This window comes from Ostrea edulis, chromosome 9, assembly GCF_947568905.1.
Source record: "Ostrea edulis chromosome 9, xbOstEdul1.1, whole genome shotgun sequence".
NCBI classification, from domain to species: Eukaryota; Metazoa; Mollusca; class Bivalvia; order Ostreida; family Ostreidae; genus Ostrea; species Ostrea edulis.
Genome location: NC_079172.1, coordinates 55,171,819 through 55,189,318, shown reverse-complemented (window position 1 = coordinate 55,189,318; position 17,500 = coordinate 55,171,819). Strand labels below are relative to the sequence as shown.

Genomic DNA, 17,500 nt, shown 5'->3' with positions numbered 1-17,500 from the left:
AATTGTCCATGAAATTGTTTTCTTTTCACAGATTTGGAATAGCAATGTCATAAAAGACTCCTATCTGGGAAAGCATGTATTCACAAGTACTGCTGATTTCAATGACAATGTCCAAACAGTGGAACTTGTGGGAAGGGGCAAAAATGGAGAGAAAAAACCAGGAAAATTATACGTAAAGATTACACAAAGCAGGAACTTTTTAGCTGTTTAGAAAAAAAAAGGAAGTCAAGTGGGAATTTTTCAGTAGTGCATGTTATCTATTTTTTATGTCAAGAGGTGACAGAATTTAGCTATTGCTTTTGTTGAAATTTTTCAGGCAAAGGGTTTTGGGAAATCCATTTGCATGTTTTTTGGTTCTCAAAATGTTTTATGTTCCCTTGCAATGGATAATTTCATAAGAATGTGTTATGATATATTGTTTTTTCACCTGGTGCCCAAAGTTCACATATTTTTTGGATGTTGCATGCACACTTTTAAATCAATCATCAGGGCAGACTACATCAAAGATGTGGTAGCCCCGTAGGAATCACATTCTTTTCTCTCCTTCACTTTCTTAGAGGTGAGATGTTCCTTTTGGCAACTTTCACTTACAGATTTCACATCCAGAAAACAAAGGGTCAGAGGAAAACTTCATATTTAGGTTGATAAGTAAAGATGAAGGTCGATGATGACACTTGGTTTGCATGACATGATGATGTGTTATTTTGATTCATGCTCCTGTAGATTTTGTGGCTAAACAACCGTAATGCTGGGGCCCCAGATGATCAGTTGTCTAGTATTCATAATGATGTACAACTTTTCTGAAGAGACAAGTACAGAGGCGTGTGAAATAATGTGTTCCTTTACCTGTGTTTTACAGTCAAACTTGTTCACAACAAGAATGATTGGACTATAATTATTACTTTGTCAGTTAAATATTGCTTGGTGATGTATTTGTTGTAGTCATTTCAGGCTTACTCACAAGATTTCTATGCAATAATATGGTGCAAGATTTCATGATATTTCTGAAGAGATCTGCTTCATTGTGATGTATATATATACTTGATTGCGTTTCCCCCCACCAATAACATATGTCATTAGTAAAAGATTTATTTATAAGTTATTTTGTTAGATTAATACCTTATACATGTACTGTGAATGATTTAATACAATATACATGCACTTTCATCATTTTTCATTGAATGTCAAGTTTGTTTTCATGGTTGTACTAGGCCATGAAATCCAGTGATCAATGACATAAAGAAAGCACATAGCCGTCCACAAAGTTTGATATTAACGAAACTGTAGTTTTTGACATGACAAATCCATGACATTTGATAAAATCACAGTAATAATAAGAAAAAATAGAGAAATACCAGCAATTTAGTAAAAATATTCAAATATCTAATTATTTTGGGACAATGAATTATATTGGATCTGTCCCCTCAGAGATTTCAGTGGTGAGGTGAAATATATGCTCTATGCTTTTAGTTAGTATTGGTGTAATGTTGACAGATTTGTATTGTAAAGGGTAAGAATGAAATAACTGCCTGATTGTGTTCAAACTCCATAGTAAATGGGATGATAGGCGTTTAAGTACTAAGTGTTCAAACTGTGTGTGATTTTACCTGCATATTAGAAAATTCTGTTTAACAGTGAATTGTGGATGCTGTAGTAATTTACACAGAGCAGGGAGCACAATCAACATCTCAAAAATAACACATACTGTTTATCAGGAAATTTTTGCCTTGTGTTTAATTCACACCAAGATGCATTGGAAAACGATTTCATCCCAATTTGAATTCACTCCAAACCATATATTACTAGTCTACTTTATGGTAATGAGTAATTCTAAATTTGCCCAATTTCAGGGTGAGGGTGAAATGGGCAGAACTTTTCCTATACAGTATTCATTTGTGTTATTGTAAGATTACATTGTGATATTGAGTAAATTTTCACATTTACAGTATCTGAATTTATAAATGATATCAATATATTTTGCCTATATATATATATATATTATTGTACCTCTTGTAGATATTTACTGTATCACTTGTACATGTATGTTTTGTAGTAAAAGACCTAAGACAATTTCCTCCTGGGGTGGTTGGATCCAATTTATTCTCTAGGGGGTCAACATTATGAACTACATAAAAATGGGCAAAAATATGTATTTTTACCAATCTTGAGGGAAGGGATGTATTTTTACCAATCTTGAGGGAAGCTTAGGATGTATTTTTACCAATCTTGAGGGGAGGGGTGTCCAGGGCATATATATATTTATTTTGTGGCTGTGAAGCTGTAACATATTACAGAGAAATGGAAGCTGTGGCTTCTGATTGGTTGAGACAAATGTAATATCGTCTCCGCTGGTTGTTCCTACATTGTGGATATCACAGGGTACTTTGACTGGGCTTGTGCATTTATTTGCACAAATACAAAAAATTGTAAAGGTTAAAACTTGAATTTTGTTTATATCAGCCAGTGGTATACATTAAACTGACAATATCAAGAAGAAATTGTTTGAATTAAGCCATTAAATTATTTATAACCTTTTATACAATGTCGATACTTCTGACAAAAATAGATGGTGAATTTCAATTGTTTGCTTGGGCTATTTTGTGGGCAGAAATATTTGTACATCCTGTCATATGTAAGAGCTCAACAAAGGGAAACAACAATGGGAACTTGGAAATTGTGTATTACCGCGCGAGCCCTTCACACACAGGGCAAGACAGAGGGCGAATAATAAAGCTTTTTCTGACATGCTAGTTTGTTAGAGTATTAGAATGGTAAGGGACAATTCTAAATGAGGCTTAATTTTGACCACCTCAGACTAATCAGCAGTTGTTACATGTATTTGTTGTTAAGATTTGTTGTAGATTAGGTTCGTTATAGATAGATTAGGTTCGTTATAGATTAGATTCATTATAGATTAGGTTCGTTATAGATGTTGTATATATTTTGAATACTAAATACTCAATGTATCAAATTTATAATTATATTATTACATGGTTGTGTGTAATTTGTAGTTTGACTCCATGTCCACATGTTAAATAGTACCACAATTAAGATCTGATTTTTCAGCATTTCTCTGGTTTCTCTGATGCATGATATTTTGTATTTCAGTTGGACATTAAAATTATATATGTGGCACGCCAAATTCACAAAAATGAGCTAAACATAGTTTCACAGTTGATAAACTAGGTTTATCGACTGTAAACTATATTTAACGGTTGTAAACTATAGTTTACAAATGCTAATCCAAGTTTATCTTTCTTTAAATAAACGTTAACAATAGATTTTATGTCCAATTTCAGTCAAAAAGCAAAGGAAGATATCTTTGGATAAATGGGGATAATTTATAAAAATAAAGGGCCAGACTTTCCTGGGGATTAGGGGCAGGAAATAGTGAATACAAGGTGGGGCCATTTAAAACTATAGAATCATTGAACAGAAAATTGCAGATCTATGATGTGGTTTTCATTATATGTTGTTTTAAATGATACAAATTTCATGATTCCCATGATATAGAGGGGGGTTTAAACAGGAATGTAAAGTCCTTTATTTTTATATAAACCTGTGGTTTTTATTTTAAGTATAAAATGTTTATTCAATAAAAAGAACATGCAATTGTGACAATTATATGCAAATATATATATTTCCACTGGTTTTTTTTGTCTTTGACATCTTCACAAACTGTAGTGATAACCATTTTCTCATGAATATGTGCTGCCATTGTGAACAATTAGCAGATGATTCTTTATAAATATAGTATGTCTATTTTAACGGCAGAAAATTCCGACAGAAATGAAAGCAGAATGTTAATGTAAAAAATAAATTTCATTTTGGAAAATACTTGAGGATATGATTTGCAACACTTCACACCAGCATACTTTTCATAAAGCATGTTAATTTCTTAAAGAGGTTCGCATCTGAGATTTGGAGTAATGTCAATTTTTGGGGGGACTGTATTTTTGATTTCTACATTGAAGGAGAATTAGGAAATTAAAAAGAAAAACTGGGGTCGCAACGCTTGTTATAGAGCTACAGTGTTCTAAACATGACCTTTTTGCATTGAAAATTTATTCAGTTAAACTTGATTTGTCTGTTGGTGTCAACACAACATAAGCAACACAAATCAATCATTACATAGAATAGATACATAATTATGTCTTCCAACACTACAGATTTTAAAAAAAGTTTAGTACTAGTAATGGAAATAAATGACCTTTTTGCACTTGAGATACGAAAAATTTCATGATATCAAATTTGAGAGTTTACAAGGACATATTGGGAGTAATGCCATTTTCTAAAATTTCACATAATTTTCAAGGTCTTGTCTTAAAATTTAAAATGGAACTTCAAAAAGTGGGGGTTGGAGACCAAATTTTTTAAACTAATGGCGAAAATACTGAATTTTTATACAAAATTTTTAGTAAATTAATTCAAACAGAAATTGTAATATCATGCAGATTTAGAACTTTTTGATTAATCAATCCTTCCGCCACTAAATATAGTCCCTACAAAACCCTTTCAAAATTTGAATTGACACAAAGTTTTTCAACTGGATAGGGTTCAGTAATAGAATTTTGGTGTCTGGGTAGCGTAGTGGTTAACGCACTCGCTTCTCACTGCTGCAACCCGCCAGAGTTCGATCCCCGTGATCGACAGTGGTTGTATGTGAGAGGGTATGGTGGTCGCCCATCCACTCGGATACGTGGGTCTCCTCCAGGTACTCTGATTTCCTCCCACTCAAAGGCCCCCTAGTGCAAACATTTGTGCAAGTCGGTAAATCACTAGTATTTAGCTAATGTTCATTGTTGTTTATGTATATCCGACTTTAAAAATAAAGATTATTATTATCATTTAGATGTGTGATATGTTTGAACCAATGGGATCAGTAATACTTAGTTGTAGCATCCTGCACAGTTGTGCTCAGGAGCTGACTTTCATAAGTATCTAGTGTCTTTAAATTATAGCCCCTTAGGTAAGAGTGGGGCCAAAATAAGGAGGGTATAAACTTATAATATGTAACACGTGGGAGAAATATATCTTCTCAACAATAATAAGGCTGTTAGTTTATGAAAACAAATTGTAAGTATCCTAATTTCCTGTACAGTTGTCCAACTACAGATCCTCTTTTATTTGGGTCACAGGGAGGGGGCCCAAGGTTGTAGGAGATTTTTATTTGGGTCACAGGGAGGGGGCCCAAGGTTGTAGGAGATTTTTATTTGGGTCACAGGGAGGGGGCCCAAGGTTGTATGAGATTTGTTTCAAAAGCACAAGATGACTCGGGTGAGCAATGTAATCTGTGATGAAGAACTGTTTTTAATGCTTTTGCAAACTTGATGTATTTTATTTCAAACACAAAAGACATTAATTAATATTATTTATAGTTAATTTTATATACAGCTAAATCACTTATCTTTATTTTAGCCCTTGGCTGGTTAGTGCATTATATATATTATAGTTGTGGTGTTTTTCTATATAATGCAGGGTATGTTTTTTATGGTTTATTATGCTTTTCATAGTAAATATTAAAATTTTGTATTTTAGAATTGTTTTTCTTAATCACACAGAACCGCTGGCCTGCACCAGGAGTTCAGGATTTGGAGAGGGTGCAGCTATAGTTTTTAAGATACCATGACATTATGTAAGGTGGTATTGATGTAAGAGTTGATGAAATCTGATACAAAATGTGTTCGAAATCTAGTACATCAGAACTTTAGATTTTGCCAGCTCTAGCGACCTTGACTTTTTCATTTCACCTTGAAAATCAAAATGAACCTGATCACCTACATAGTAGAAATCATCCTGTCTATTTTTAAATGTGCTAAATCAGTTCACTAACAAACACACAAAGCAACTGATAAACGTGTACTTGTTGTTAGTACCTTTCTTTGATTAAGATATCTGTGAAATCCCTGTGAACCTCACTTGTCAGTCAGATTTAAAGATCTTTCTGCATGCCCCAATAGTCTTCACTGGAAATTTTATCAGAACATGGAAAAGATCGGATATTGCTTGCACTTCTTGTGTAATTCTGCTAACCACCTCTGCTGATCAACGAGTGGCCCCATGTATGAAATGCCAAATTAATATAAACTCAAATAATTGAAGATGCTTTTAATTGTTTGAAGAATATTGATGAACAATGACCGAACCCAATTGCAGTAGAAGAGCCAAGTGATGAAGCAGGAGTTACTGTGTTTGCAAGTCCTAAAAACTACTCAACAGCAATAACAAAACTTCACAAGATTTTTGACAGATTTTAATTTTCTTTATCAACCATATAGCCAAGGGTGACGCTCCACAGTGTTTCTCTGTATCACCACCCACTCAGTAAAGAGAAACCCTTGGCTAGCGAAGATGAATTTATCTAAACGCAGGAAAAAATCACAGGAGTTTGAAATTTTGATATGTATACATGTTAAATTGAAACCAGATATTGGGATGGCAAGCATTTCAAAAGGTGTGTTTGCAAGTCCTAAAAACTACTCAACAGCAATAACAAAACTTCACAAGATTTTTGACAGATTTTAATTTTCTTTATCAACCATATAGCCAAGGGTGACGCTCCACAGTGTTTCTCTGTATCACCACCCACTCAGTAAAGAGAAACCCTTGGCTAGCGAAGATGAATTTATCTAAACGCAGGAAAAATCACATGAGTTTGAAATTTTGATATGTATACATGTTAAATTGAAACCAGATATTGGGATGGCAAGCATTTCAAAAGGGCCCCAATTGTGGCATCATTTGCTAGATTCAAGGTCCATAAATCTCTCCAAAATAACTCGGATCAACAAACCCAAACTTATCTGTAACCTATTGATGTATAAATTTTTCAATTCAATAGCTGCAGGGATGGCTAAAAAAGTCTGGAAAACTTTCAAATCTCTGAAATTTGCTAAGTTCAAGGTCCATATTTCTTTAAAATATACGTCAAAAAAGCCCAATCTCAAATTGTAACCCATAGATAAAAGTTCACATATAAATTTTGAAATTGATAGCTGCAGGAATTGCCCAAAAAGTCTGGAAAAGTGTTTGGGTGGAAAGACACATGGGCTGATCACTGAATGGCACTAACCTAGGGTTTCACCCTAATAAATAAGCAAACAATGGACAGTTTCACATTTTTTTTTATTAATCATTTGTTTAGGTAGCCTATGGTTCAGTGGTGATCAAATGATTTGATCAGCCTTAAGCGTCAAAAACATTCCATATAGTTCAATAAACATACAGTGAATTTCTGTGATTTATTTGATCAGACAAGTTACACTGAGAATGAAACGAGGCCCATGGGCCACTATGCTCACCTGAGTCACCTTGGCCCTGCTATTCTTCATCAAAAAAGATTTTCACCATTCTCATTCCCATGCAAACTTTTGACCCCATTTTATTACCCCACCCTAACCAAACAGGGTAAAACTGTGGCCCAAACCTACCCCTAGGGCATTGATTTGATCAAACTTGCAATTATTGATGTGACTAATCCTGCCTGTGTTGCTCTTGAGAATATTTTTTCCTGTATCTAATTGTTATATAAAACTGAGATCCTTTATTGAGGCCCCCCTCCCCCCAATGATTTTAAGGTACTTGAATATGCAGTACCTGAGGATGTGCATATTAAGAGCAATTCTCTGTACAGATCAAAAACATTCTGAAAGGCACCCATAGTCTCAGATTTGGATAAAACTTCTATTTCATGAAAATATCCCTGCATGCTGGTCTTGAGAAAAAGATATAAATATATATACAAATGTACATGTATCCCATATATTTCAGTGTAAAAATCTGATCCCCAACTTCCAGGGCCATGATTTGAATAAACTGAAATCTGAATACGCAAGATGTAAATACCGAGTTAGTGGAACTCTCTTGTAAAGAAGTCCGGAAAAGCGTGTCGACCTTGGGCATTTTTTGTTTATTCAAAACATGGCATCGGAAGACGATTTAACCTCCACGTGCTTTCCACAATTAAAAGCATTTTTAGATGAAGGGTGTGTAAAAGCGTCTAGATACAGGAAAAATGAACTTCTGAATTTAGCTCGCGAAGCTATATATTTTGACGCAAGCTCTTCTCAGCTTTGGGAATTTCCTGGCTGACAGCAGTGGGAAAAAATCCACATTTCCATTAGAATATATCAGTTGTGGATATTTCTGCGTATTATATTTCTTTCTTGAATCATTAACTACAGTCTACTGCAATGCAATGACAGTGCGCCATTGTTAAAATCGGGTGAATCGATCACGACAAAAGTTGCAGAACTGGTATTATTTACCAACATGCCCAAATTCTCGCAAACTCTGAGTCTCGCAAGACTTTGAAAGGGGAAAGTAAAATTTAAAACCAAGACAGAAAACGCGATCTTGCGTATTGCCTAAGGATGTTTGGCTATCATCATGACTAATCATAGCCTAGTGGTTCATGAAAAGATTTGCAAAAACTTTGTACTGTAACGTTTCTGGGTTCGTTCTGGGATTCGGCTATTCTACCTGAATAGATCAGCAAAACATATTTCTCAATCACAGATTTAAATTACAAGTATTTACATAATAATCACTTCGTTTCTCTGTAGCGCACGCACTTATCAGGGTCTTAAGCGTATGCGCTTTTCAAGGACTAAACTGCACGCGCATGTCGGGGACTAAAGCGCTCTAGCTTCACTTCAGTTTACAAGTCAGCTAAACAGTATATATTTATATACTCAAAGTTTCGAAAGCCTATTTCAGGCACGTAAGACTTTATTCAGTTTATACTTACAAAACCTTATGCCATAGTCGTAGCTTGGGTTCGAATATTACCGAGGCAGGGGGTCAGAAGCTATCGACATTTTAACAACGTAAAAGGTGTTTGGTTTTTGTTTTGTTTTTTTACCGAGGCAGCTGCCTCGTTTGCCTCAATGGAAGCTACGCCATTGTATGCTTTCCTGTCTACCTTTCACCCCGGCCGTCAATCCTGATTGTCTCGGCTTATATAGTACCCAGGTATCACGTGACCTCCGAGAACCTAAGGGAATGACGAATGTGAAACCAAAAGTTATCACAACGTCACTACAGGGAACGAAGGGATATTTTGATCTCGATTACGACTTTGCTTCAGTACTATTTATTCCAAAGTGTAAAACTTTGATTCCTATATTGTGGCCCTACCCTACCCCTGAGGGCCACAAATTGAACAAATTTGAATTTGCACATCCTAACGATGCTTGCAGCCTTGTTAATCCCATGGGGATTCGAGTCAGAATAGGTCCTCAGTACCCCCTTGCTTTTCGTAGGAGGCGACTAAATGGGGCGTTCCTTCGGATGAGACCGCAAAAACCGAGGTCCCGTGTCACAGCAGGTGTGGCACGATAAAGATCCCTCCCTGCTCAATGGCCATAAGCGCCGAGCATAGGCCTAAATTTTGCAGCCCTTCCCCGGAAGTGGTGACATCTCCATATGAGTGAAATATTCTCGATACGTCCCGTTAAACAATATTCAGTATAGCCTTGTTGTTATTGAGAAGATTTTTAAAGATTTTTCCTATGTCCCCATATAAAACTTTAACCCCCTACTGTAGCCCCACCCTACCCCTGGGGGTCATGGTTTAGACAAACGTAAATCTTCATTGTCATCCTCAGTTTCGTCTTTTTTGGTCCAGTGGTTCTTAAGAAGAAGATATTTAAATTACTCTCTCTAGTTGTTGCCTTTTCTTGATTACCCTTGCCCCTTCATTTAAATAAAATTGAATCCTTTTCACCCATGGATGCCTGCTGACAAGTTTGGTTCTGGAGAAGATGAAATTGGGAAAAGTTTATAACCCCGCCGACAACGGACAAATCTTGATCAGAAAACGCACTTGAGCTAAAAGGGGAAAAAAGGAATTTATGAATTTTACACAGGTAACTTATTTTCTATGAATAAATATAATATGCTGGTATGCAAATCTACAACAAAGTACAATGTACATTTTTTTTTTAAATGCCACGTGATTCCGTTGTTTGTACTCGGCTTCTTCTATTATAGTCTGGTACTGCAGAGCGTTCCTATTTTGGATCCGATTCATCCGTTACTGAATTCTGATCCGATTCATCCACTACTGACTTCTGATTTTCTGAGGACTTTTGTATTTTGCTCTCATACTAGAATAGAATTGTTCATATAGAACATAAGGATAACAAGTTTCAAATGTTAACAAAGGTGAAAATTAATACATAAATACAATTTATCTAACCATTCTAAAGGAATTAATGGTGTACAATCAGTTCTAAATGAAACTGTATGCAGTTAAACTCGATCATCCGATAATTGTCCAAATGTACATGTTTACAGCGAAACTCGTTTATAAGGAACTCAATTGAAATTTCGGTTGTAAGGAATGATTTAGGATTGGCCTGTCATATCTCTAAGCCATAAAACTTCGTAACCAAAACATATATAAGGAACCAAGTTACAATAGTTGTAATGAATTCTCGGTTATAAGTAATTTAAGATATTTCATTTTCTCAAATAAAATCTGCAATATGATTACATGTACCACCGGTACTTTGATAAGATAAAAATATGAGATAGGACACCAGCAATCGAGTTTACAACAAAATTTCTTTTTTCTCTTTTCATATAGAAGTCAATTCATAGTTCGTGTAAATTTTACTTTTTTAGAACAATCGTGAATAATTTAGAATGGTACGTGAATAATTTAGAATTACGTGATTTTGGCAAATGGTAATCAGTTCATCGATGTATTGTTTGACCTCTCTCTGGGTGTCAGCGTCTTGTCGTCTGGAGGGAGACATTTGACCAACGGATTTCTTTATTTCCTCCAAGGACTTTTTTCTGGCTTGGAATGAAATTTCCTTGAAAAGGTACACGAGCAACTAATGTGTTTACGAATGATTTTTGTACAAATCAAACACTTCCAAGGATCAAATTTATAGATATAAATGGACTTGCAAAGATATCTAAAAGAAAACAGATTTATCTTACCCATTTAGCGTTGTCGCCATCCTGTGGTTCGAAGGAGACAAATTCATCCTTGACACCAACAGCCTCGTGTCTATAACGGTAAAGTTCTCTTTGCATTTCATCTACATTCTAAGAAAATGGAGAAAGACAATTACATATAAAATGTGTGGAAAAAATCGTTAAAAAGTTGAAGGAACTTTCAAATGATAGGTATTGTATAATAGAATTTTAACGTTTCTGCAAAAGAAAAGTTATAAGCGGATATATAAACGTTATTAAGGGAAATGTTATAAGCGGGTAAATAAACGTATTGAGAGAAATGTCAAAAGTGGATATATAAACTTTATTAAGGGAAATGTTTTAAGTGGATATATAAACTTTGTTAAGGGAAATGTTATAAGTGGATATATAAACTTTATTAAGGGAAATGTTATAAGTGGATATATAAACTTTGTTAAGGGAAATGTTATAATTGGATATATAAACTTTATTAAGGGAAATGTTATAAGTGGATATATAAACTTTATTAAGGGAAATGTTATAAGTGGATATATAAACTTTATTAAGGGAAATGTTACAATTGTATATATAAACTTTGTTAATGGTTGAGAAGGCGACCTGTTTCCTGGCCAGCAACATCTGCTTAATTTCGCAGCCATAACAGGTGGGTTTTTTCTCAGGTCGTACCCGCTGTAGGCACACATTACAGCGCCAGTCTGCAAATATTTATAAGACTGTGAATTCACAAAATTACACAAATAGGTGATTTACAATATTTTCAAGTTATACATATATCTTGAGTAACATATAGAACGACAGGTCTTCAACTGCGACATGAACACACTAATATATTCTTCTCCCAAACCATTTGATATTTAAGTCCACAAAACCGAACCATGTGATTTTCAGTTTGTTTATTGAGTAACACTGGTTTCCGTTAAGGGCAAGGTGAAAATATGATAACAAACCTTTTTTCCATGAATCGTTTTTGGGAGGCGCTGAGTAGGATTTGATGAGGTCTCCAGTCCCAAACTTAAATAAAATAGACCCGTAAAACATTTTGAATTAAACCTGTTTGTGTACAATAAAATTGCAATCTGTTCTGTGTTATTTTATCAAACATTTCATAGGACAATACCAATAAATAAGAGGCGACGAAAATGATGAGATTGATGAGTTGGCTTTTGATATCGGAGGTCAATGAATGACTAAGGATTTAAGAAATAACAACCCTTGAATACGGAGGAAAAATCACTTAAAAGTTTAAATGGGGTGATAGATTAACGTCAAATCGAAGTGTAAACTTTTAAGGTTAACCCTACATTGCCGTCCCTGTAGTCCTGTCGGTGTATGTTCTTCTGCCTTTCTTTCTCTCTTCTCTTGGCCACACAGATTAAACAGAGAGTTCCGGCTGTCCCGACGTCAGACATTTTGCACCCAATACAGAATCTGCCTAAATACGAATAACCCTCTTTATTATCACTAGATAGATCTACATAGAACAACCCTCTTTATTATCACTAGATAGATCTACATAAAACAACCCTCTTTAATATCACTAGATAGATCTACATAGAACAACCCTCTTTATTATCACTAGATAGATCTACATAGAACAACCCTCTTTATTATCACTAGATAGATCTACATAGAACAACCCTCTTTATTATCACTAGATAGATCTACATAGAGTAACCCTCTTTATTATCACTAGATAGATCTACTTTAAAACATCAGAATGAGGATTTTGACAGCCTTACTTTTGTGGTCTTTCTTGTCATCTTTTCTGTTTTCTCTTCTTTTTTCCGGCTTCCGTTTTATGTCATAATTTCTCTGAAAAGGGGAACAAGCACCTGACATTAGACTCCCTCCCACCCAGACCAGCATGGAATTCCAAACAGATCTACACGCCGTGATGTGTTATATACTGACACTCAAAAGAAACACAACCTCCAATTTTAGGCAATATTTTGATGTCATTTAAATATATATACGTTTAATTTTTAACAATTAACAGAAAATACACAGTAAAAGTTAGAGCTAGCCATCATTAAGACTACTTCAATAACGAATATTCCCCCGTTGGAATTTGTTGTTGCTCGAATTCAACAAGCATCGAATTCGTAAAACGGTTTATTTTTGCCATAGGGATGTTTTGCCACTCTCATATTTTGGAGCACGTTGGTGGAACGAATGTATGCTCTATTGTCGAGAGATCGGGACTGCATTGGGGATAGGGTAACGTGTCGACATATGCATTATTTGAGTGAAGCTGGTTCATTCCACGTCGCACCGCATGGCACCGGGCAGCTCCAACTTCATGTGACTTATCTTCAAAATGGAAATACTGTATTAATTTCCACCCCGTATAGTTTAATTTAATTAATCACCAAAGAAAATGTGTAGGTTGTTACCCCCATTAAAGATGTCAGACATACATAAATAGAAGTATATGTCAACATAAAAAAAATTGCACATTTTTGTTAAACAGAATAACAAAAATAGATAAAAACTTGTTAAAATGACAAATTTTTAATGTCATCAAATTTCTAAAAAAAAAAAAAAAAAAAAGCAACTGCTAATTTATACATCTGTGTCAATTAATTGTGGACATTAGGGAAGTCATTGTATTATGATATACATAAAGTAGAGAAATAACAGCGTATGGGATTTTGCGCTTAACAATTTTTTTTTAAAATCATAGATAATATATTTTCTATAGATAATTGATTATCTATAGAAAATATAAACTTTTTCGGTATCAATAGTTTACCTTTTTAAATTTTATCCAGATATATTTCTATCATGCGCAAGAACCTATGACATCACATGAATACCAAAGTCAGTTTCACTGTGGCCACTCTCTTATTTTGCCACGGGATCCTTTATTATTATCACTAAAACTGACTTATCAAAACGTCACATAAGGACAGCACTTGAAATACGTAAATGTACCTGACCAAGGCGTGTAAAAAGTTGCGATATTATATACACAAATCTTGATTTATATGTAAAATTTATATCGATAAATCTTGGTTTATATGCAATAAATCTCAATTTATATTCCATAAATCTTGATATATATTCGATATACCTAAATGTGTATTCTATATTTTTAAAAATCTCGATTTATATTTGATAATCTTGTTATTCATATGCGATGATATTGATCTAAATTCCATAAATCTTTATCTATATTCAATCAATCTTGATATATCTTTGATAATCTTCTTATTTACAAGTATATGCTAAAATCTTGATATTTATTCATAAATCTTGATATATATTCAATAAATCTAGATATATATTCAATAAATCTTGATATGTATGCAATAAATCTTGATATGTATTCAATAAATCTTAATAAATATTCAATAAATCTTGATATATATTCAATAAATCTTAATAAATATTCAATAAATCTTGATATATATTCAATAAATCTTGATATATATTCGATAAATCTTGATGTGTATTCGATAAATTTTGAAAATCTTATTTAATTAAAATCAAGATTTATTGTATATAAATTAAGATTTATTGAATTTAAATCAAGAGTTATCACATGTGACTGTAGATTTACTCTACACGTCATACCTCACATAGATCTACAGGGAATCTACGAGACTAACTAAACTCCAGAGGAAGACGGGGGTGGTGCTGGGAGTCCATTGTCAGATTGTTTAGAGCTGTATATTTCCCACATTCCCTTTACCATAAAAAGATCGCAGCAATCATGAGAACTAGGGAGATTTACTATATACACATTACTTACATTATGACAACATGTCTTTTTAAGATTCTCCACACACTGAATGCAGTAGTCGTGATTAGAGGCGCTGTATCCTCCACATCTCATGCACAGTTGAGCTACATTAACAAGAGACCAAATAAAGTTACACACACTCGTAATTTCATATGAGCCCACGTGAAGTTACCGGTATTTTAGCATTGCTATGTTTTGTGTAGAATAAAATTGTCTTTAACCTATAACAGCTAGCAAATCCAAAACTTTCTATGACAAGTATTGGAAATTACTTGTAAGATTTGACGAAAATTATTTATTGTATCTATGACATACCAAATAAGAGAGGGGGGGGGGGGTAGTCACCGATTTTAACGAGCGTCTCCAAGATAAGATAGATAATAATCAATTTTTTCCTCGAACTAGTTATTTTACATTATGTTGGATCCTGGTGGTTGATCGTCAGTAGAATGCTTTAACCCCCACCCCACCTCACCCCTGACGCCGGATACAGATGGTTAACCCCCACCCCCACCTCACCCCTGACGCCGGATACAGATGATTAACCCCCACCCCACCTCACCCCTGACGCCGGATACAGATGGTTAACCCCCACCTCACCTCACCCCTGACGCCGGATACAGATGGTTAACCCCCACCCCCCACCTCACCCCTGACGCCGGATACAGATGGTTAACCCCCCACCCCCCACCTCACCCCTGACGCCGGATACAGATGATTAACCCCCACCCCACCTCACCCCTGACGCCGGATACAGATGGTTAACCCCCACCTCACCTCACCCCTGACGCCGGATACAGATGGTTAACCCCCACCTCACCTCACCCCTGACGCCGGATACAGATGGTTAACCCCCCCACCTCACCCCTGACGCCGGATACAGATGGTTAACCCCCACCCCCACCTCACCCCTAACGCCGGATACAGATGGGAGTTACAGGAGTCTTCACTTCTGTTTGAAATTAACAGAGGGAGGGTTGTATCCTACAGAGGGGGGGGGGGGTATCCTTTTTCAGTGAAATAAAAGATGGAGAGAGGTGGTGGAAGAATAGAGAGGTAGACCCACTCCCTCCAATATATTTGAGGTCAGATCATGATCTTTGTCCTCCATCATAGAGTCAAGGAGGTTTAATGATTTACATTGAATAGTCTAACATAAAAATATAGTTACATAATACAACAGAAACATAGTATGTGCCATGTTGCTAATACGAAACTATTGAGAGAGAGAAATGCCTGGATCTATAATTATAATCAAGGGATTAACAGAGTGCATAAATATATCATAGGTACAAAAATGTGTGATTTTTTTTTAATTATTAAAAGTTAATTTTGAAAAATATCTTTCATAAAAGAGAAAAGAAATTAGCCTTTGGCAGGAACATATAGGACGATAAACATATCGAAGTCTCCGTGTACAAAACCCGACTCAAAGTCAGCCTAAGTCAAGTTGCTGGGCATAGTACGAGAACTGAATAAACAAATGCGTGTTTTTTATTTCGCAATTTATGGCCAAAGAACAACCTCTTCCTTCAAATTTAAGTGTATCTACTTATATAAAGTTTGTCCACGAGAATGTAAACAAATTCCCCAAAATATATACGAAGGTCCGACGTACGAAAATTTGTATTTATGAAATTTTAGATCGTACAGAAGTAGCCTAGGATATGTCAGTATTATTGTCATTTATACGACTAATCAGTTTTCTAAATCTCATAAGAATGTCTTCATCAATCAACAATCCAATACCTGTATTTCTAAATAAATAGTCACGAAGAAAATCGATTTTTGTTTTTTGACACGCGATGGGGTGGGGGTGGGGGCTGCAGTTAGACTTAAAAAACGTCACAAATTCTGTAAATACTTTGCATGTAGATGTATTTTTTCAAACGTTTGTCTGAATTTTCAATTTTAGATATTTACTGTTCTAGAATGTACAAAACATGCTTTCATTAAATACATTTAGAAATACTTGAATTAATGAAGTATACGTTTTGCAAAATCGTATATTGGACAATTAATGTAATTTATCTTTTAAAAAGAGAATGATTTCAAGGATATTGTTATAGACAAAGATGTTAATTGATAAACTTTACTTTAATGTGTAACAGAATATTGATATCAAATAAAATAGTTATGCGGAAAAACGATAGTACCAAACAATTATAAAGTAAATATTTAACCAAGTCCATACCCAGAATCCCTCCAGTTTTTGACACTCGAGGGGTATATGTAATCGTAAAGCTTCTGGCCGTATCCGGGGTTTTCGTTTCCGTCATCATTTTGATGATGTGCACAAATCACTCCATCCCCCTAAACCGTGTCTTCCCGCTGGCAGACTTAGAGACGAAGTGGTCGCTAGTGTTTGTGTGAATGGTTACTAAACACCCGGGAGATCTTCAGATAGATCTGTCAGAAGAGATAACATAAGGCTCCCATTGGAAACCGTCACATACCGCAAAACCATGCACTCTCTAAACCTCCTTAATACGACTCAATTAATGGTAACTATGGTATGGATTAGAAATTAAGAAGAAAGGAATAGAAGTTTATTTCAGCGTCCTACTTTAGAGATGGTGTCTGTCTCTCTCCCTTCAGGTTCCCTAGAGTATAAAGACATATTTCTCTATTTGAATCTCGTCTCTGCTTAATATCTTAGATCTTAACAATATCCCCTAAACCTCTATCTGTCATCAGTCTATTCTGTAAGTTAAAGCGATGACGGCCACGTTACCTACACACGTTGACACTCCATTGTTTTCTAGCTTTGTGATCAGTATCAGATCGAGGACTTTACAATGA

The 17,500-nt window shown here is 35.0% G+C and overlaps 2 protein-coding genes across 4 annotated transcripts in view; one reads left to right on the top strand and one right to left on the bottom strand.

Moving 5' to 3' along the window:
* The window catches only part of LOC125658084 (calpain-5-like), a 69,282-nt gene extending 63,745 nt beyond the window's left edge, over positions 1–5,537 (top strand). For all 3 annotated transcript variants that reach the window (XM_048889177.2, XM_048889179.2, XM_048889181.2), the window contains exon 13: positions 32–5,537. In XM_048889177.2, the coding sequence (XP_048745134.2) occupies positions 32–211 (180 nt within the window). In that variant the 3' untranslated portion in view covers positions 212–5,537. The remainder of the gene's footprint in view (positions 1–31) is intronic.
* A 1,571-nt stretch (positions 5,538–7,108) lies between these two features.
* Positions 7,109–17,355, bottom strand: LOC125658097 (uncharacterized). Its single transcript, XM_048889214.2, has 9 exons — positions 16,893–17,355; positions 14,708–14,802; positions 12,693–12,765; positions 12,255–12,385; positions 11,901–11,964; positions 11,551–11,648; positions 10,954–11,061; positions 10,677–10,823; positions 7,109–10,109 (listed from the first exon to the last, which is right to left on the bottom strand). The coding sequence occupies exons 1-9, from the start codon at positions 16,978–16,980 to the stop codon at positions 10,014–10,016; spliced, it is 900 nt and encodes a 299-aa protein (XP_048745171.1). The 5' UTR covers positions 16,981–17,355; the 3' UTR covers positions 7,109–10,013.
* Between the last annotated feature and the right edge of the window lie 145 nt (positions 17,356–17,500).

What these genes read in the sequence shown, in the direction of transcription:
- LOC125658097 (XM_048889214.2), bottom strand. Translation starts at nt 16,980, where the DNA reads ATGATGACGGAAACGAAAACCCCGGATACGGCCAGAAGCTTTACGATT. An exon ending in TGACAAGAAAGACCACAAAA is followed by an intron (nt 12,386 to 12,692) that starts GTAAGGCTGTCA and finishes ATTCGTATTTAG; the next exon opens with GCAGATTCTGTATTGGGTGC. An exon ending in AGGACTACAGGGACGGCAAT is followed by an intron (nt 11,965 to 12,254) that starts GTAGGGTTAACC and finishes ATTTTATTTAAG; the next exon opens with TTTGGGACTGGAGACCTCAT.